The sequence below is a fragment of the Somniosus microcephalus genome, chromosome 8 (genome assembly GCF_052327205.1).
Source record: "Somniosus microcephalus isolate GS21.2 chromosome 8, FLI_Smic_1.0, whole genome shotgun sequence".
In the NCBI taxonomy this organism is placed as follows: Eukaryota; Metazoa; Chordata; class Chondrichthyes; order Squaliformes; family Somniosidae; genus Somniosus; species Somniosus microcephalus.
The window spans coordinates 115,913,974-115,936,663 of record NC_140994.1 but is presented as its reverse complement, the minus strand read 5'-3'; the positions used below and the strand labels follow the sequence as shown (position 1 = coordinate 115,936,663).

The window sequence follows — 22,690 nt, the reverse complement described above, 5'->3', positions numbered from 1 at the left end:
GTTTCTCAAATTTGCCATAGGTCATATCTCCGATTACTCCTATACTATATCCTAAAATACATTGTGAAAGATATCTATCTCATTAACATTTGCATGTATCAATGCTTCCTGCACATGGACACGCTAAAGTCCCAAAGTTGCCTCAGCGTTAATGACATGGAAACCATCAGCCACATGTGGGATGAGTTTTGATTGGTTCGTATCTTGGAGTAGAGCTGTCATAGTTGTGATGAGTTAAGTTTTTGCTTGGGTTGTTGAACTGCTTTCTGGAAATGGAGACTTTTGAGAAGGGGTTGGAGGCGACAAGCCCACCTAAAAGCTCTTTGAAACAGCTGGTCACATGTCACGTGTTGAAGACACTCTCACTGATGCCCATAGCCTGAAACCAAGCTCTGAAAATGTCCTATGGTGCTCTGGTTTGGGGTTATTCTGGCAAATGTCTTGTATTTGCATCATTGTACTAAACTCCCGAGCCCAATGCAAGAAAGGCAGGGAAGAACCTTTGAAATATTTTGCAAGATAAGCAGGACTGTGTCCAAAAGTGTAACTAACTCGTGCTCTGGTTCTAGAGGATGCTTGGCAACCACTTGAGATTTTGTTTATATAGATCGATATTGTTGGGTTTGGTTGCTGTATTGTAACACTCTCAGCTGTCTCTATATGATTACTGTTATTACCTGTGTTGAAAGCTATGCTAATAGCATAGTGCAGACATGCTGATTGTATAGTTGGTTGTATGATGGAGTTGATTGGAGGGAGAGACCTTTTTGCCCTAATCCCCCATTTGTAGTGTGGGCAATGATAGGCCGCAGGTTTCTCCGCATCGAGCCAGTTTTTCTGGAGTCTTGTCTGTAATCTTATGGATCTTTCATGTCTGTTACTAAGTCATTACTAACTTCCCATTAGCAAGCTTCAGAACATACATAACCAGGACACACTTTCTGCACAAAATATCAGCACACCCATCAGGCTTGTTAACATGGAATAGGGTTTGTACAGATGGGTAGGATTCTGAGTTGTCTACATTTGTGAAATGCAAAAGTCTCTGGTGCATTTAAAATGTTATTTCCCTAAGCAATTCCTCATTATTTACACGTTCTGTTTCTTGCATTGCAGAATACATCGGGTATGGAGGATCAGAATGAGGACGAGTCCCCAAAGAAGAATACAGTATGGCAGGTAAGAGTTGTGTGCAGAAAACAGTGAACGCCATGGATGTGAATAACATCAAGTGGATTTGGGGCATATGGACCTTTCTCCTTAATGAGCATTTTCATTGTACATTGTGGTGGTGGGAAACCAGCAGTGCTCTCTATATATACAGATCAGGCTCATTTAGTGTACAGATAACCAGTACACTGTAGGAAAAGTTGGAGTAAAGGGCTCTGGTGTCATGCTCGTAATTGATCTCAGAATTGTTCCCACCACCAGGATAGACCTGTGCCCACTCGTTCTTCACCCTAGTGTTGTACAACTCATAGGATTACATTGGATATACGACACAGAAATAGGCCATTCGGCCCAACCAGTCCATGCTGGCGTTTATGCTCCACACGAGCCTCCTCCGTCTTTCCTCATCTAAATCAATCCGCATAACCCTCTATTCCCTTCTCCCTCATATGCTTGTCCAGCCTCCCCTTAAATGCATCTATACTATTTGCTTCAACCACTCCCTGTGGTAGCGAGTTCCACATTCTAACCACTCTTTGGGTAAAGAAGTTTCTTCTGAATTCCCTATTGGATTTCTTGGTGACTCTTATATTGATGGCCTCTAGTTATGCTCTTCCCCACAAGTGGAAACATTCTCTCTGAATCCACTCTTATCAATTTTTCATAATTTTAAAGACTTCTATAAGGTCACCCCTCAGCCTTTGTTCAAGAGAAAAGAGACCCAGCCTGTTCAATCTTTCCTGATATGTAAACCCTCGCATTCCTGGTATCATCCTTGTAAATCTCCTCTGCACCCCCCCCCCCCCCCCCCCCCAAAATTTGGTGTCATCTGCAAATTTAGAAATTTGTGTTTTTGATTCCAAAGTCTAAATTGTTAATGTAAATTGTGAACAGCAGTGGTCCCAGCACTGATCCTTGTGGAACACCACTACCTACCTTCTGCCACTGAATAGCTACCCTTTACTCCCACTCTCTGCTTTCTGTCCTGAAGCCAGCCAGCAATCCATTCTGCTACTTGTCCCCTAACTCCACATTCTCTGACCTTGTTCATCAGTCTATTATGGGGTACTTTATCAAAGGCCTTTTGAAAATCCAGATAAATTATATCTACTGCATTACCATTGTCTACTCTCTCTGTTACCTCTTCAAAAAATTCAAAAAGGTTGGTCAAGCAAGATTTTTCCCTTTTGAAATCCATGTTGACTATTCATTATTATATTTTTGGTTTCTAGATGTTCTTCTATTTTCTCCTTTAGTAGGGATTCCATTATTTTTCCTACCACCGATGTTAAGCTGACTGGTCTATAATTCCATGGACATGTTCTATCCCCCTTCTTAAATATTGGTATTACGTTAGCTATCCGCCAGCCCTCTGGCACTACACCTTTTTCTAATGAATTATTAAATATGTATAGTAATGCCTCTGCTATCTCTTCCCTAGATTCTTTTAAAAGGCGTGGACGCAATCCATTCGGATCAGGGGTTTTATCCTCTGAGTTTGATTAATTTATTTAAGATATCTCCTTTTTTATTTTAAATGCACTTATCTCATTAATAATTTCATCATCCAATGTCATGTCCACCTGTTCTACCTCCCTGGTAAATACTGAAGCAAAATAATTATTTAATATTTCTGCCATCTCTCTATCGTTACCTGTGGTATTATCCTGACTATCCCTTAATGGCCCTATTCCCATCCCAACCTTCCTTTTTTAATTGATGTGCCTATAAAATATTTTACTATTTTGTTTTATGTTCCTTGATAATTTAATTTCATTGTGCCTCTTTGCCTCCCTAATTGTTTTTTTGACTTCTCTCCGAATCTTTTTGTATTCTCTCTCATCATGCACTTCCCTACTGTCTATGTACTTAATGTATGCCTCTTTCCTTACTCTCAATTGTTCCCTTATGGCTTTATTCATCCATTGAGCCTCATTATTGTTTATTTTGTTCTTTCCTTTCAGTGGAATATATTTTTCCTGCACTCTGTTAAACACCGTTTTAAATGTTTCCCATTGCTGTTCTACATCATTTTTTCCCCAAGTTCTCTTTTCAGCCCCTCAAAATCAGCCTTTCTCCAATCTATTAACCTGGTTTTCATCCTACCTATGTCCTTCTCAATTATCATCTTAAAGCGCATTATATTATGGTCACTATTACCTATATGTTCCCCTACCTTTACTTCTCTTATCTGCTCTGGTTCATTCCCCATTACTAGATCCAATAGCGAATCCTCCCTTGGGCTTTTTACATATTGGGTTAGAAAGGAGACCTGTAGATGTTGTAGGAACTCCATTCCCTTATCCCCTTTACCTACCTCTTCTGTCCAACTAATATCGGGGTAGTTGAAATCCCCCATGATGATTATTCTATTTTTTTTACTCATTTCCCTAATTTGTCTGCATATTTCTTCCTCTACCTTCCTTCCATTATTGGATGGTCTGTAGACTACGCCTATTAGTGTGATTGATCCTTTATTATCTTTTACCTCTATCCATATGAATTCTATTTTTGTCTTACTGATATCTGCGTCACTTTTTTCCACTGCCATTATGTTATCCCTAATAAGTACAGCGACTCCACCTCCCTTTTTTCCCCCTCCCTATCTTTTCTAAATATGTTATACCCTGCAATGTTTAATTCCCAGTCCTGATTTTTCTGTAGCCATGTCTCAGTAATCCCTACGATGCCTGGTTCCTTGCAACGTATGATTGCCTCCCGCTCCCCCTATTTTATTACGGACACTGTGTGCATTGCTGTACAGGCAGTTTAACTCATTTTTAATCGGATTTCCTCTCGCCTTATGTTTAACCATCTTTTTAGACTTCTGTTCTATAACTCTATTTATTCCCTTGCCATGAATATCCTCCCTTACTTTATTCTTTCCTGTGCGCTCTTTTCCAGTTTTGTTTATATTTAGGCTGGTTACGTTTCTTGTAGATCCCTCCCCCCATCTTACTAGTTTAAAGCTTTTGCCACCTCCCTATTTACCCTTTCCGCTAGGACACGGGTCCCATCCTTCCTGTCCCAGAACTGGTGCCAGTGTCCCATGAAAAGGAACCCCTCTTTCCCACACCAGCCCTTTAGCCACGTGTTAATTCTCCTGATCTGTCTGCTTCTATGCTAATTTGTACATGGCTCGGGCAGTAATCCAGAGATTATTACCCTCAAGGTCCTGCTTTTTAATTTACATCCTAACTCCTGATACTCTTTCAGCAGGACCTCCTCCCTGTTCCTACCTATGTCGTTTGTTCCAACGTGGACCACGACAACTGGATTTCCACCCTCCCTTTCCAAGTTCCCCTCCAGCCGCCGTGAGATATCCCTTGTCCTGTGTGTTTCTCCAAACAGAAGGACAGAAGCTATAATTGTACTGTTGGGCCTGTGAACATTTCATGCAGCCAACAATACTGAAATCCTAGCAGCATCTGCAAGCTGGTAGAAATTCTGTCCTTGCAAATTTGGGCTGTATTTGGAGCTGAGTAACACCGGGGTAAGGTACTGGTGGCAGCATTATTGGGAGTAATGTGATGTGGTAAATTAAGAGCTATCCAGCATTAAAGCATACTGGCTTAAGTAGAATTTTACCAGCAGCAGCTTGCATTTATATAGCACCTTGATCATGATAAAACCATCCCAGAATGCTCCAGACAAAAATAACCAAGGCACAGCGCAGCGGTGGGAGAAGAGTTGAGGTTGGTACCAAAGGCATGGTCAAAGGAAGAAGTTTTGAGGAGGCTTTTGAAGGAGGGGAATTTGGGAAGAGTATCCGTGTGGGGGCCAAAACCGCTGAAGGCTTTACTACTGAAGGTGGAGCAGAGCTGGAAGAGCAGTGGAGGTGAAGGAGGTTGCAGAGGTGGGGAGGGTGTATGGCCATGGAGGGATTTGTAGCTGAAGGACCAGGATTCTGAAATTAAGAGGAAGTGATAGGAGAGAACGCATACCTGGCTGGCAACGTGCTCAAAGACTTGAGAGGAAAAGGGGTCAAGAGGCAGGGTGACCGTGAAGAGAACAGGGATCAATGGTGTGAATGTTGTGTTGAAGGGTGAGAGAACAAAGCAGGAGGAGAGGAAACCATTTATTTGTCAGCAAGCATTGGGCCAAGGAGGAATTGTTTGGGGAGGAGGATTAGTAGGAGGTCATGGGTGCAGGAGGTGGGTCTCCTAAGGATGATAGTTTGGTGAAGGTTCGAGGGATGTACAAAATGAGGGAGATTGGGGGAAGCTCGGGGCAGGAGAGGTGACTTGAGATTGCTATGTAGATCGGCTTGACCTTTGAGATGCAGAAATTCATAAGCTTCTCTTTTTTTGTTGAGGTCAAAATGGGGGTATCAGAGGAAGGGCGATCTTTGTAAAGAAGTTACAGCACACAGTGGGGCAGGGTGTTAACCAGGAGCTAGCTACTGCCATTTCCTTGCCCTGCGAAGGAATTTATTTTAAAATTAATTCTCAGGATGTGGGCATCGCTGCCATTTATTAACCATCCCTAGTTGCCCCGAGGTGTGACTTGACTAGGCCACTCCCGACAGCAGTCAAGAGTCATCCACGTAACTGGATAATGACCACGACACACAGTTGGGTTTTTACAACAAGCAACAGCTTCATGGTCACTTTTACTGATGCCAGCTTTATATTCCACATTTTTTAAACTGAATTTAAATTCTCAAACTGCCATGGTGAGATTGGAACACGCGTTGTCTGGATTACCAGTCCAGTAACATAACCACTACTGTACCCGGAGGACAGTAAATTGCAGTATTTGCATTAGATGATTGTCTATTGGACCAGCTGCTCGCCAGCTTGTGGCCCTTAGAGCTGGAGTTGAGACATCTACGAAAGGAAATGGTGGGCAAGGGAGACGCTGAGGGACTTGGAGGAGATGAGGGTATTGATGACAGAAGCAAGGAAGCTGTTCAGCAACTGAAGTATAGCATTATAGGTAGTTCGAGGGTTAGAGAAGAGGAAGTTGAGAATATGAGGGGGTTAGAAAGGAATTTCCTCCAGGGATACAGAGGGTGATTGTAAAAGTGCCCTGCCTGCTTCAAGCTTTGTAGATGATGATGAAAAGTAGGAAGTAATAAGAGATGGCTTTATCCAAGATGACAACCTCAGATATATGATTAGGTCAAGAGGGTGGCCATGGATTGGAGAGTTTACTTGGAGAATGAAGGCAAGAGTACAAGTAAATTGAAGGAAAGGAAATTGAAGAATTGAACTGATGGTTGAAATCACCTGAGCTTGATCTGTAGCTTGATGCAGAGGCTGAATGAGATGATGAGGGAGGAGATTTCAGCTAAGAAGTTGCTAGGGGATGAAGGAGGGGGCAGATGAGAAGGACGTGGAAGGGCTGGTCAAAGGTGAGGTGCTCGAAAGATGCAAAGGGACCTGCTGATGAAGACCACACCACCACCATGGCGCTTAGGGCAGTAGTAGGATTGAGAAAATAGGATGTGAAACGGGTCCAAGAACACAGACGGTGGAGCGAGAAGGGGCAGTGTCTGTGCCACAGTGTCTCATGGGTACTGAAACAGGCCAAAAACCTGCTGGAAGAAATCTGAAACTAGGTTTAGACTCTCTTCAGCCACTACCAGGTTGTCCCTTCTCCCAGCGTTAGGCCAAAGCCTATTGACGGGGAGAGAATCTGGGGCCTGATTGTATATGAAGAGTCTAAATTTGAGAGTTCAGGGCCTTATTGAGGTCGAGGAAAGCCTGAGGCCTGGTGGTATTGAAGGATGGTCTAAGGTTTAGCTGGGTGGTTTCTAATCCAAGTAGGACCTGGCATGTAGCTGGAGATCAGGGTCCAGGGCCAATGGCGTATTGACAGCAGCACACTAAATAAGCCCATTGACGGCGCTGAGAAATATTTTACCAAGTTAAATTTTGCTAGAGGACTTATGAGCTGTAGGATATGTTGAAAAATGGATCTTCACAATAGTAGCTGCAGATGGGGTATAAAATATTCACTCTGGATTGAATGCGTGGTTTTAATTTGAGTAGTTCACTCCTAATTGAGTGAAGCTAACACTTTTGCTGCCTGGAGTTTGAATAAAAATCGCTAGTACTGCCTGGAAACATTCCCCTTTTGTTTGTTGTATATTCAGTATTTTATGTCGGTGGTTTGGTCTCGCTCATTTAAGCACAGTTATGCCAGTAGGCTGAAGCACTGTGTAGCTTCAGTTCAATAATGTAGGTGTTCAAACCACTGTGGGGTTTGGTCATTTAAATGTTAATTAGAAAATGGCCGCAAACTAAGTCCATTCTGCAGCAATTCAGTGCTTAAAAAGCTGGATGTAAATGAAACTTAACTCAATTCAAGTAGCCATTATTCACTTCTGCCAGTTTGGAAATTTCAAAATAATATTTTCTGTATTTAAAAAAAAATAAAAAATAAAAAAAATAAAAAAAATAATTACAGTTTCTGCTCCAGGTAAGGAATATTGGTGACGAAAAGAAAACGAGTGCTGGAAATCTGAAATTAAAACTACGTCCTGGGAATATGCAACAGGACCAGTACTACCTGAACCGGGTAAAGGCTAGGTTAAATACAGAGTAAAGCTCCCTCTACACTGTCCCATCAAACACTCCCAGGGCAGGTACAGCACGGGTTAAATACAGAGTAAAGCTCCCTCTACACTGTCCCCATCAAACTCTCCCAGTTAACCCCACATCATTCAGCTCAGTAAATGGGAGCCACACTCTTCACTCATTGCCCCCTCTTCCCTCCCACGCTCCAGCAAGCAGTTGATGTATGGTGATGGTGGTGTGATGATGGTGATGTGTGGCTTCTTCCACAGCAGCTCCCCAAACCCACAATCTCTACCACTTAAGTGGACAAGGGCAGCAGGTACATGGGAACACCACCACCCCCAAGTTCCCCTCCAAGTCACAACATCCAGACTTGGAAATATAGCGGCGTTCCTTCATCGTCGCTGGGTCAAAATCCTGGAACGAACTCCCTCCCTAACAACATTGTGGGCACACCTTCACCACGTGGACTGCAGCGGTTCACCTTTTCCAGGGCAACTAGGGATGGGCAATAAATTATGACGTTGCCGGCGACGCCCACATCCCAAGAATGAATTTTTGAAAAAAGGCAAAGTAGCAAAGGCAGAAACATTAGGGGCTGCCAAACTGTGACTGGTTTAATTGCAGTTAGGCATACTAGAAGGATGAGCTTCACTGAACCGAATGAACTTTTCTCGGCCTTGACGTCTCTTGTGTTTGTTACTAGAAAATAAGCCAAGTTGTACATTATGTTTGAGCTAAGCGCATCACTTTTTCCTGCCTCTGTTTGTACTTTTGTCCTTTTTTGGGGGATTTTGGCTTGAATGCCCAGGTTAGGCAACAACCACAGATCTGTCTGTCCTGAGCCTTTGGTCAGTGCCACTCTGCACTTGCTGCCAGGTGTTGTTTCTGTGAGGGAGAGGAGGCTGGTGGTGCTAGGTCTGGCTATAAGGTAGCCCTCAATCTTCAGTGATGCTAACCCAGATCCACGTAGCTTCAGATTGGGACCTGAACAGTGTTGGCTAAATGGCAGCCTCCCTCATTATTCACTCTCTGCGTGGGATTGGCGATTTCCCCATAGTTTTGTGGGAGGGGCCTCTCTGGTAGACGTAAAAAATCCCATGGCACTAATGAAAGAAGAGCAAGGAATTTCTCCCCGGTGCCGTGGCCAGCATTTACCATTCGGCTAACACCATTAAAACAGATTATCTGGTCATTTGTCTCGTTGTTTGTGGGACCGTGCTGTGCGTAAATTGGCTACCGTATTTCCCTACATTACAACCATGATGACACTTCAAAAATACTTCTTTGGCTGTGACGTGCTTTGGAACATCCTGAAGGCATGAGGCAAGGTTTTTGCTTTCTCTAACTCAGAAGTGGGCAAGGCAGTTATTGTGTCCTAACTGTTGACCTGACTCCGATCAGCTAACTCAGCGATCCTGATATTTCAATCTCATTTTCTGTGCGGTGCTCTCCTGCCTCTCCTGCTGCTTGACCTAGTTTCCCGATATAACACTTTGGAGGGATGTACATGACAAGATCAATACCATGTCGGTCTCTTTGCTTCACTTAGGATGATCCCTTTGATGGTCTGCTGCTGTGATGGTTTTTTTAAAGTTAACAGCTATAGGCACCGAATGCACCAAATATAGATGTAGGTAGGGTTTAATTTTTTTTTGCTTATAAAGCTTATATAGGGCAAGATTACAGAGCTGATACAAATAGAGTTTATGCATATTGGCTTTAAATATATTGCACCTATTTCATATGCGTTGCCTCTTGTGATGTACATGTTTTCTATCAAGTAAACGCTTTGCAAAACAGCTTTGCTGATTTATTGGGCTCAAGTCCCTGAGATGCCTAAATATTTCCTAAAAGCCAGCATGTTTTGACAGATCTAAATACTGATTTCTTGCTCCTTTTCTCTCTTTCTTCCCCCCCCCCCCCCCCCACCACCCCCACCCCCACCCCAACCCCACCCCAACCCCAGCTTAGTGCAGAAAGTCTGCTGCAGTCTTTAAAACATTCAGCATTGAAGCATCTGCATTGATTTGGTCTGGAACTTGAATTTAAGTGTCCATAATGTTTTCGTTTTTATTTCCTTTCCTTTTCTGATTAATGAACCCAGATCACTAATGGACCCCCGTCTATGATCGTCTCCAGAAAGCGACCTTCAGGCAATTACGAGAAAGAGAAGGATTTGTGCATTAAATATTTTGACCAGTGGTCTGAATCTGATCAGGTGGAATTTGTGGAGCACCTAATCTCCCGGATGTGCCATTACCAGCATGGACATATTAACTCTTATCTGAAGCCCATGTTGCAGCGGGACTTCATCACTGCTTTGCCAGGTAGGAAGCAATAACGTACATGTGTGTATATGTGAGCAAGAGCGAATTTGATCAGTGCGTGAGGTTTCCTAGGCACTGTCTTATCGGTGGACCTCTTTTTAGATAAATAACGAAATAAAAATTTGCGAAACCAAGGTGAAGGGCAAAAGCCCATCGTGTAATGCGTGATCAAAGTTGCAAAGAGTAAAAAAGGAATACAAAAGCAAAATACTGCGGATGCTGGAAATCTGAAATAAAAACAGAAAATGCTGGAAATACTCAGCCGGTCAGGCAGCATCTGTGGAGAGAGAAACAGAGTTAACGTTTCAGGTCGATGACCTTTCGTCAAAACTGGAAAAAGTTAGAGATGTAACCGATTTTAAGCAAGTGCAGGGGGATGGAAGAAAAGAACAGAAGAGAAGTTCTATGATAGGGTGGAAGGAAGGAGTGATTAAATGACAAACGGTATGATTGTACAAAGCAAAAGGAGATGGCAATGGGACAAGTAAAGAAACAAAAGATGAGTCTAGATAGATACCTGATCAAACACGAGAAGGGAAACTAAGCAATGCAGATGAACAAGGTAAAAGAGACAAACGGAAATTCCGTCTGAGAAGAGCAGAACAAGGTTAAAAAAAGGAAGGTCTGTTGAGTCATAAAGTGATCCCACAGCACCACGTTTGGGTTTTACAAGGGTGAGGATTACAGGATGACGGGAAGACTGAGGGAGGTAAGGAGTTCCTTGGTTTTGAGGGCCTGGGAAAGAATGAATTTGAGAAGCAGACTCTGCAGTGAGTCTGAGGAGGAAGAACATGTTGAATGGAGTATTTTGAGTTTGGAAGGAATGATAAAGGGAAAATTTTCTATTTTTCAGGGGGAAGAACAGAAATGGTAAAAGAGCAGGGAGTGGTAAGGTGGCTGTGAGAAGGATAACATTAAGGATATGTATTGCCCAATTACTTAAAAGTAATCCGATGTACTACTGATGGACTGGGCTGACACAAATGGTAATGTACAGTAAGTTCTTGTCAGCCATATTTGATAAATTGATCTTGGATGGTTTTAAAAGTATATGTGGGCCTCCATTTAAAAAAAAATAATCTCTCCCAAAGCATCAATTATAAGATTGTAGCAGACACAAGCTCACTGAACCTCGCCATCTCTGTTAGCCCCGATTGCAGTGGCTTATAGTGACTACCATTGTTTTACATTGACAGATAAGCCAAGGCCAATTGTACAGGCCACCTGCAAGGTTGAAAAGAGTGGGAGAAAAGATGAGGTAAATGGAAGAGGTAGTGGTTAGTTGAAGCTAAGCTTGGATTTTAAAGGCCTGAACACTAAGACTGAGAGAATATCTTGTATTTCATAAAACTATAGAGCAGGTCATTCAGCCCATCATGTCTGCTGGTACTAGCTCTTTAATTAGAGCTATCTACTTTAAAACCATTTCACTGCCCCTTGCTGTATCTTTTTATATCCCTTTTCAAATACTTATCCAGTTCCCATTTAAATTATATTCTAGTCTCTGCCTCAATAGTCACTTATGGTAAAGCATCTAGGAACCTTCTGGAAAAAACAACTTCTTACTCCCCCCCCCCCCCCCCCCCCCCACCCCCCTTTTGTTCTTCTAATAATGGTTCTTATGAATATTTATGACTAATTACAGTGGTTTGAGATCAGGTTTTAATGTACCTTGTAACGCTTTAACCTTGCAGAAATATCCCTGAAATTATGGGTCTGATTTGGTTTTTGCACTTCATTATCTGAGGAAGGATGTTCTTGCCATGGAGGGAGTGCAGCGAAGATTCACCAGACTGATACCTGGGGTGGCAGGAATGACGTATGAGGAGAGATTGGGTCGATTGGGCTTATATTCGCTGGAGTTCAGAACAATGAGGGGATCTCATTGAAACGTATAAAATTCTAAAAGGACTAGACAGACTAGATGCAGGAAGGATGTTCCCGATGGCGGGGTGTCCAGAACCAGGGGTCACAGTCTAAGGATAAGAGGTAAGCCATTTAGGACTGAGATGAGGAGGAATTTCTTCACCCAGAGAGCGGTCAACCTGTGGAATCCTCTACCACAAAAGGCAATTGAGGCTAATTCATTAAATATATTCAAGAAGGAGTTAGATATATTTCTTGAGGCTAAAGGAATCAAGGGATATGGGGAGAAAGCAGGGACAGGGTACTGAATTTGGATGATCAGCCATGATCTCATTAAATGGCGGAGCAGGCTCGAGGGGCCGAATGGCCTACTCCTATCTTCTATGTTTTTATTATTGAGTTGTCTGAGGAAGATGTCGAGTCTCAGAACAGAGTTTGTGGCATTTGATATTTCCAGAATCACTACAAAATTATCCAGCAGTCTACACTTTTATTTTGGCATGTTGTAATTTTGATTATGCCGGTCTGCTCCAAGTGGTTGTACTACTAAATCCAGCTTGCTGGCAACAGACCCTAGGCTCACCAATCTGAATGACAACAGCACCAATATAAAAGTGGCTTAAAGGTTGTTTCAAAAATTACATTCTTTTTTAAAGCTCAAGGTGATTGTCCATGCGGAGGAACACTTTTTCCATTTCAGTTCCATCGTCGGCCCCAAGAAGTGCCAGGACGGGTACAGTACATGTTAAAGTTTCCTCGGCCCCAACCTCAGCAGAACACACCTATCAGAATAATAATAATTCAACTTTATTGTCATTGTACAATGCACAAGTACATGAACAACGAAATGTGATCTTGCAAGCTCCCATGAGTCCAGTACAAATAACATTAACATTAAACGTAAATAGCACCGTCCTGGGAGAAGCAAAGCCGCTGCGTCTGTGCACGCCGCCATTCCGTTTCCACCATTCCTCCTGTCTGACAATCTTCAGCCCAACGCCCGGGCCTGCTCACCAGCCGCCCCTCCCGGGGCTCCTTCCGTGACCTTCTCACCAACCGCCCCTCCTCGGGGCTCCTTCCGTGACCTTCTGCACCTGGTCTTCCCTGATGGTCACCCCTCCAGGTACTAACCAGGCCTGGCTCTGTTTAGCTACCAGGCCTGGCTCTGCTTAGCTTCCAAGCCTTGCCAGTGACCCTGTCCCTAGTCCCAGGAACAGGGCTATGGCAATTGCTATACCTATTGTCCACAGGCCTGTCTGCATCAGGGAGAGGTTTGTGCTGTGGCACATGCCTACCAGGAATTGGACTGATTCTGCCCAAATTTGTTTCATGTAACACGCTGACAGCCAACAGAGTGAGATGTTTCTCCAATCAGTTTGGGTTTGAATTGAGTTCAGCCCCCAGAGATGAAAGGCCGCTATCTAACCCACAGCGCCACCCAATTCCCCAGTGTTTAGTTTTTCTGTTGACGGTTTGAGATTGGGTGTGGTTATGGTGTCATGGCAGGTTTTGATGCAAGGTCAGTGTCCTGAAATAGTCTCCCGCTTCCAGAAAGTCTGATTATTTTTCTGATAAATTACTCATCCAGTGTCCTGTTGTGTATTTAACAATCTGTGTTGTCACAGTTTATTTGCAGTATTGGTTCCAATACACGATGGGAAAAATTCCACTTCATCTAAAATGCTTTAATGATATGCTTCATATGATTCTCATAATTTATTCCCTCAAATTGCTTCCAGTACCTGCAGTCTCAGACCAGTAACCACCTGTCCTTGACTGGTCTTGTACAGTTCACAATGTTCCCTCCAGACACAACTCTAGTTCAGAACGACGGAATGGTTAATTGTACCGCTGGGTGCATTTTCACCGTCCAAATCTCTCGCCCGCTGTTTCAGTTCACTGGAGTCCCAGTAACAACATTGACTGGGACTGTGGACATTGCAGAGAGCTTGGACAGTGGTGGATGCATTTTGCCAGAGACCCAGGAGATGGCAGCATTAGCTGACAGTTCTCCCTAAACTGGCTTTTTAAAATCCCCATTCATCCCATGCCATGGAAACTGTAATGATATGGCAGAGCTCGAGCTTAAGCTGGTATGCAAGATGAAATCTCCAAAACCCTCCCGTTTAATATTCACCACAGCGCATGGGATTCCTGTCTCCTGCGAGGAGCTGTCTGTCGAGCTAGCCTCGTTCAGGGCAGTGAATGTAGGGCTGGTTAGTGCTTTGACTGGACGGGGCTGGAATAACAGATGAATGCTACATTTGAGCTGATCGTAGCACACCCACATCTGGATTCAACTGGCTTCCTTATCCCTCCCCACCCAAAAGAAAACAAATTAAATCTTTAAAATGTATGAAGCAGCAGCTAATGCGGTAACCATGCTCCACCAATAAAAGTGCACCTCTGCTCAGGCAGTCAGCCTCTAGAGGGTGCTGTTTACAGTATTAAAAGGAACCAGTCACCAATTCTAATGGTAAAAATTGCTTTATATGTTGTGGAATCCTTCGCTTTATCTCTTTTTTTCCCCTCTCCTTTCCTTCCCCCAAAATGTTGACCTAGATAAACATGAATCACTTTAAGAGGCTCTTTGCATTAATTGGCTAATCAGTGGCAAAGCATGGCATCAGGCTGATCTAGTACCCGAGGATGACTTTGGCTTGCTCACCTTGCAAGAAGGTGACTTGAGGATTTGGCCTTGCATCCCCACAGGGTGCCAGCGCTCCTTCCCATTAACCTCACGCCAGCCAGGTGGATACCATTATGGCCAAGCGTTTAGCCCCAGAGGTGTTGGGACAGAGTACCCCGTGCTGTGCAGGCTGCTTATGTCCCAAAATGGCGGCGCACGCACACTGACCAGTCTGCTTTGTGTCTGAAATAAATGTTCCACAAGCCCAATGTGTTGGAGCATTAACATTAAGCAAATATTCTAGAAGGAAAACGGGTGACCAGCCAGAATAAGCATCCGCATTTGAAATATTTTATATCAATGGAAACGTTTCTGATGTTGAATATTGAGTGGGACTACAGAAATATTTAGAACCATAGAACATTTCTTAAATTGCTATATTTCCTGTATATATAAACTGAAATATTGCTAACTGTTTTCTTGGGTAGGGGGGAAGACATGCTACTGCTGTGTTCACAGGGCTTTTCTTCAGCCTGCGCATTTTTATATTTATAAAAAAAACTTTCTATTACACCAATCAAAAATTGGGAAGTTAGGAGTAAGCAGGGAAGTTAGACGGAGCTTTTTTAGCCCACAGGTAATTGAGGGGCAGTTATTGAAGTGGGCAGCATAAAATGGGTCAGGTACGGTAGTGTAGTGATTGTTAATTTACTAGTAATCCAGAGACCTGGCTAATAATCCAGGGGGCGTAAATTCAGATCCCTCCGTGGCATATTGAGAATTTGAATTCAGTTCTTTTAAAAAATAAATAAATCGGGAAATAAGAAGCTGGTATCAGCGAAAGTGACCATGAAGTTGTCTCATTATCATAGAAATCCCAACTGGTTCACGAATGTCATTTAGGGAAGGAAGTCTGATGTCCTTACTCTAGTCGCACACCAATGTGGCTGGCTCTTGACTGCCTCTGAAGTGTCACAGCAAATCAAACTTGGGCAACTAGGGACGGTAATAGATATCAGCCTGGCCAGCGACGCCCACATCCTGAGAGTGAATGAAGCGGGGGGTGGCGGGGGGAAAGAGACCATTAGATGCATTTCCTGAAAGAGAAGAGAAAAACGGGATTGATCTATTGGGGGGAAAAAAAAGGAGCGTTTGTGTCTAATTGCTTTTTCCTGTTCCTATTACATGCACACTTTCCATCTAGCTCAAGCTGCAGGATAGCCTTGTAAAGCTTTATTCAAAGTACTTTCAGCACCTGACTGAGATTTGAAGCAATATTTGTGGCAGTGGATGACTGTTGCAGTGGGTTACTTTGCCTGGGGGATGTTGGATCATACAGAGGCGAGACTGGAGTGAGAACCATTTGCAAGCATGTTTTCTGAAATGAGTTGGGTTCAAGTGGGCATAGATCAATCTGAAACTGCCCAAAATTGGCATTAAGTTGAATAGGGCAGAGTTAAGGGAGCTTTACTCTGCATTCACTATATCTAGGTTGGAAGTGCTTGAGGCCAACACCAGACACTTGAAATAGAAAATTGTTCCATTTTCTGCAGTGACGTTTCTCGACTTATGGCCATACACCACTGTTTAATTTTCTTCACGTATGTAGCCAGGCACTTTACAGTGAGCACCAGATAGAAGCGAGGGTTGTTGTTCACATTTCTTGCTGTCCTGTCTTTGGTGACTGTGGGTTGAGTGCATCGAAGGATGCAATGCTAGGATGAAGTGATGCTCTTATTGCAACGCCACCAATTAATGTGAGTAGCTTCAGGCAAGGATGTCTAACCTGCAGCCCATGGCCCTGACTTAGTCATCAAAACCCAGGCGACTTGGTCCTATTTGCACTTATAATTCTTATTTCTTAATTTGTTCTGTTTGAATTTTATGGACCTTAGGGTTTGGAAAGTGCTGCTCCTAGTGATATTGACTCATTGGTGTATAAATCCTAAATCCAAACACACAGTTCTGCTGGTGTCAGCAACTTGAGATATCTGTAAATTAATGGAAACGGGGATTTAAACTTGATATGTTGTCCTTGGGATGATACCCACTCACGTGGCCCATGAAAACAAAGCCTTGGACATCCCAGGTTGAAGGGCTCAACATAACATTAACAAAACATCTAGATACCTCAGTGTGTGGAAACCACATTGTTCCTTTGGGTACGTCTGTTCACTTTGCTGTAGTTCGTCTGTTGCCTAGAGATTTGTTTTAATAGTTGGTTACCATATTGTGGTGCAGCTTAGGTCTGTGAGCTTTGACCGGTGCAGGATTTAAAACAAACCCTCAGTGGTTTGCTGTAGTGCTGAGAGCTGCTCAAAGTGATTATCCTGCATGGCACTAGATCAATGTACTGTTCATCCAGATTCCCGATACCAAAGGAGCTAAGACCTGTTTGTGAAATGGCGGGCAGTTGTGTTGAGGTTTTGGTGGATCTTGCAACCTTTTTGCAGACTCAATTGGTGTGATCAGCCTTGAAAAGACAACCGATCAAATCAGCTTGAGCGGCAGAAATGAACTACATCCCACCTTGGAAGCCCATGTTTAAGGATTACCTAGCCCAGGCCGCTGGGCCTCCCCACAGAGACAAAGCTACTGAATGACTCTAACATCTCCTTGCATGAGGCTTCCCAAGTACATGCAGCATTGAAGGTACCAGTGTATGAAGTACCATGTGAACACAATGTAACTTGAACCTGATATATATTTTGTATTCAAATTTAAAGGCTCCCAGTTCTTGACCAGAGTTCCAGATGGGACATCTCTGAGAAGCTGTGCAACTCTCCTTGACAAAGGGAAAGCAGTGTTTGCATGGATGGTGTTTAATCTGGTTGCCATTTTGAAGTTCCTAACTGTCCATGGTGATGCAGAATTTTATCACATGATGCAGTAACGTTGAGGCAATGTATTTATCTGGCATGTGTGGTACAGACCAGGAGGATCCCAGATTCAATCCTTGGTCTCTGATGATGAGTTCACTGTCAGCCTGGCTAGCTGTTTGAGCTTTCAATTGGCCTCCGCACCCTTGGGCTAAGGAGGGGAGAAATCAGCCCAAGTTCCGACTTCTTTGTGGATGCGGTATGGGATATCGTCAGGCATGCTGTGGTGTCCCCCACCTGTGACCAAACAGTCTTCTGTCCCTGGTGAGACTGAAATGAAGAATGGTCACTTGAATATGGCAATATAGGACTACTGATGCCTGTTAAACTGTATCCATGCACACTTCACAACCTTCAGGTGAGCCATACTGAGCAGGAAGATCCCAGGTTCATTTCCTCAGTTATTACTGAGTCAGCGAATATAAGCCCAATCGACCCAATCTCTCCTCATACGTCATTCCTGCCACCCCAGGTATCAGTCTGGTGAATCTTCGCTGCACTACCTCCATGGCAAGAACATCCTTCCTCAGATAATGATGCCCTCTGTAGTTAAATACTGATGAAGACTTGTCCAGGCCACTCACCAAAAGTGACCACTTGGGTGAGGTGGCAGATGTTGACCTGTACTGCAGAAACAGTCAGCAACTTCAGGAGTAGAGGGAAATCCTGATGATCAGTTTGGATATGAGAACCAAAGTCTGATTTATTGTATTGTTTAAGTGAATAAAGGTGCAGTAATGGGGCCAGCTTTGTTTAAAACTCAATTTCTACAGCTGGTAGATGGGGTTATTGTGGTATGGTATTGTAACCTGTGTACAGAGATGTTGTAAATGAGTGGCACCTCCTTTTGGTAGCTTGGTGGCCAGTTTTGACAGTCGCTGGTTGAGTCACTGGGCGATTATACTTTCCCTTCAAGCATATCTTCTGGATGATTGACCAATGATCCATGATCCAGCACGACAACCAAAATGGAGGCACCGTCGAAGCCTACAGGTTTTCAATTCAGTAAATTTTTCTAAATGGATTTCCACTGTAATTCCAAAAGTATCCTGAAAAATTTCTGCTTTTCTAAATAGCCACAAACCTTTTGCCACATTCCAAAGCTTGGGGGATGGGGAACGCTCATGTCAGGAACGAACTAAATTCAACAGAGTTAGATTGTTATTAACTTGCATGTCTGCAGTGATTCTCGTATAGAGAAAAAACCTCTCCTTCGTACTCTCATGGAAAAAATGAGTAAATAAATCTGGAGGAACGAGAAAAGGTGAAAGATATATAGTGGAGCATTAGATTTGGCCATATATTTTTTTAAAAACCTTCTGTATGGGCCTGATATGAAAATGGCAACCCTCAATATGCCCCAAATCCCTTTGTGATGTAGCTCTGTAAAGAGATTGTTGCACATCCTCTGCAGTAGAACATTATGCACCTTAAATGAGATCCTATGGGCATTTAGCTCTCAAAGTGCTGTGAGATGCCTATCTGTCAAGTGGGCTGCGGATGGTGATATTTATTCACTCCCTGGTGGCTAAGACATGTTTGATTTGCATTGCATTTTTTTTAACTATTAAAACCTGTGCCGTTCACGGACTACAGCATTTAAATGTAGAGATCTGAAAAATATTGCTGCAGTTTCCCAGACCACTGAACTGGTTAAATACATGTTAATTGGCTACAGGTAATTTGAGTATCCAGAAGGTAATCTAAATTGGTGCTTACCATGCCACAGGTACGGGGCTTAACACTATCCTGATGCCAGTCTGAGCAGTCTCATCATCTTCGGATGCTGGTATTGGGACCTAGCCCTGTTCTGATACTTGTGTGGGGGGGCTATTCCTGTTCTGATACTAGTGTGGCGGTCCAATCACCAATCACCCCTGTGCTCGCTGACCTGCATTGGATCCCGGCTAAGCAATGCCTCGATTTTAAAATTCTTATCCTTATTTTCAAATCCCCCTATGGCCTCTCGCCTCCCTATCCCTGTAACCTCCTCCAGCCCTTCTGCGCTCCAATTCTGGCCTCTTGCACATCCCTGATTTTAATCGCTCCACCATTGGTGACCATGCCTTCAGCTGCCAAGGCCCAAAGTTCTGGAATTCCTTCCCTAAATCTCGCTGTCCCTCTACCTCTCTTTCCTCCTTTAAGACACTCCTTAAAACCTACCTCTTTGCATCTGCCCTAATATCTCTTTGTGGCTTGGTGTCAAATTTTGTTTGGTAACCCTCCTGTGAAGTGCCATGGGACATTTTCCTACATTAAAGGTGCTATATAAATGCAAGTTGTTTAAGTCCTGTGCTGATGCTGGCTTGGTTGTTCAGATTCCCAGTTAGGGAGCCTGTTGACACTGGGAGTATCTGAGCATCCAATCCTCCCAACCATGTCTTCGTCTGTTTTCACTTCCCAATGCTGATGGATGTATTTCTGGTGTGTGTTTCAATGCTGATAGATTTGCTTTGTAGTTCTTGCTCTCCCCCCCCCCCCCCCCCCCCAGTGTATGCATCTCAAATATTTGTCATTCTCTTTCAGTAACCTGATCAGAGTACTTACTGAGAAAAAGGTCATTGAGTAAATTGTAGTTTAAAGCATTAAGTAAATGGTTAAAGTACAGTTGGTATGATTAAGTCTGAGGATGATGGGCGAGGTACAAAGTGCCATTGCCAGCTTCAGAGGGTCATTAAGCCCCCTGACTCCAAGGTGCCAGACAGTACAATTTTCTCTGATTTATAACAGTTGCTGAAGACACTATTGATCCCTTCTTGCTTCTACTGAAGTAATTGATTTTTTTCCCCTTTATTTTTCTTCCCTCCCCCAACCACTCTGGGCCAGCTGACATTTTGTCATTCTAGCTTTGTAAGTAGAAGACCTTGCCTGCTAACCACTACAGGTAGAGCCCTGAATGAAGGGATGTAGTTTCAAGTCACTTTTGGACTTCATAAGTGCTGTGATTGTACTGTGCTTGTGTCCCAGTGTTAATGGCGAGGGAGGTTAGCACGAAAGATTGAAATGCCTCGGGGTAGTACTTCAAATCTAATTATCACCTCAAAGGGGAAGAGGAAGTCCATGGGAAGGGCATTTTTAGTCAAAGTATATATGTCACTCTATTTTTAGAATTGGGACTAGGAACTCCCTACCTAACAGCACTGTGGGAGTATCTTCACCACAGGGACTGCGGCAGTTCAAGAAGAAACCTCACCACCACCTTCTTAAAGTGTAGGGCCAGTCAGCCCCTTGAGCCTGTTCCACCATTCAATTTGATAATGGCTAGTCTGTATCTTAACTTCATCTACCCACCTCCATATCCCTTGATGCCCTTACCCAACACAAATCTATCGATCTTGGTTTTGAAAATTTCAATTGCCCCAGAACCCACAGTCCTTTAGGAGAACAAGTTCCAATTGGATGAAATGTTTACTTCCAGGACTCCTAGCTTATGGACCCTTTGGTGATACCAATGTACACTCTACATACACAGCCAGTACTGTGGTTTCCTGGGGGGTGGGTTGGCTTTATATGGAGCTGTTCTGATCCAGAGCTGCCAGACCTTGGGAAGGTATGTTGCATGCTGGGTTTGCAATGTACACACCAGAGAAATTACATTTTTCTATGTGCAGTGAGGGAGTCATTTGAATAAAAATGACTCCCCTTCAAGCATAATTTAAGTGCTTCTTTTAAACTGTGAAACTGTATATTTGATTTCCGTGTGGTCAATACCCCTGCTGCAGATGGCTATATGAGTGTAATAAAGCCCCTGATACACTTTCCCAGTTAACTGATGTCAACATTTTTCTTTCTTGAGCCCTTCCTCTACACTCTAAATATCCTGGGACAAGCTTTCATTACAAATTTAGAGAGAGTAAAAGTCATTTCAGTCCATCCTGACCGTCATTGGTACTTCAAGGTCAGTTCAGGTATGGGATTTGGTGACATTAATCACGGGGCCATTCCTCAATCCATTGTCAGTGTGGTAGAAGTTCACTAGTTGACATGTGGGTGTACCCTATTGGTAGGTTTGGGTAACCATCTTGTTTGTTATTGCCTGAGTCGCCTGCGTCTCTTGAGAAGACTCAGAGAGCTTTCGCAAACAAACAAACGTGCATTTCTGTAACACACTTATCATATTACTTTGAAGCCACTCTGAACAACAGGCTCACACAAACAGCAATGAGATGAGTGTTTCAATGAATAAATCTGTTTCTGATATTGGTTGAGCGGGGAATCTTGACCAGGACTCCAGAAGATCTCCCTGCCCCTCTTTGAATAGTGCCGTGGGACCTTTGACATCGACCTGAAGAGGCAGCCAGCACCTCAGTTCAATGTCGCATCAAAGGATGGCACCTGACAATGCAGCACTCCCCCTGGAGGGCAATGGTCTCATTTAATTAGTGGGTGTTTTTCTATTGCATTGGACAACCTAAAAGAAAAAAAAATGTTTTGCCCTTTTTTATTCTATTTATTCAATCATGTGATATGAGCGTCGCTGGCAAGGCTGCCATTTATTGCCCCTCCCGAGGTTTCCTTGAGAAGGTGGTGGTGAACCGCCACCTTCTCAAGTGTTGACTCACACTATAACATAGTTACAAGGGTGATGTCTGCCCTTTGGTGCCTCATTCATTCTTCACCTGCAAGCCTATACCTTGAGTGTTAGCAGTCTTGTTCTACCAAGGAGGGTATCACAGGCAGACCTGTTTGTTCACACCCAATGTTGGCCTCCAGCTTGGATTTCAACCTTCCAGGATTGTCTTGGCGTCACCAGGAATAAAACATTAATCTGGACACTGCTGCCAACAATTTAGGAGACAAATCATACGGGTCTTAAAAAAAAAAAAAAAAAAATGTTTTTTTCATTGTACTCTTTTGTTTATTAGATTTGTTTATTAGTTATGAAAATATTGGAGATTGGGGGGGGGGTGCGCGGAGAAACAGCAGTGGTGGAAAAGGCTGTTTGACAATCGAGCAGAGAATTGGGACCGGCTGATGTGCCGGGAACAGTCAGTGAGGGAGTCGGGGGCTGCGGGGGAAAAGAGGGAGACTGCGGATCAGATGATTAGGGCTCATGTAGAGGGGAAGAGGGAGTGGGATGAGCATGAGGACCAGTATTTTCTGCAGTGCCGGGATAGCAGGAGCAGCAGTAACATGGCCGTGCTGAGAGAATTTTTATACAGAAAAGATACTTGTGTTGTGCTGCACGGGATCCATGGAATTTTTATAACATGGGAGAGGGCCTCAGAAGCAAAAAGATTGAGAATCCCTGTGTAGATGGTACACACTGCAGCCACGGTGTGCCGGTGGTGG

At 43.5% G+C, this 22,690-nt stretch overlaps 1 protein-coding gene across 1 annotated transcript in view; it reads left to right on the top strand.

Annotated features, from left to right (window-relative positions):
* The window catches only part of LOC147113754 (F-box/WD repeat-containing protein 11-like), a 180,209-nt gene that overhangs the window by 86,774 nt on the left and 70,745 nt on the right, over window positions 1-22,690 (top strand). Inside the window, 3 exon segments of the mRNA XM_085995066.1 lie at window positions 1,117-1,179; window positions 7,597-7,695; window positions 9,802-10,024. Coding sequence (XP_085851192.1) covers window positions 1,117-1,179; window positions 7,597-7,695; window positions 9,802-10,024 — 385 coding nt within the window.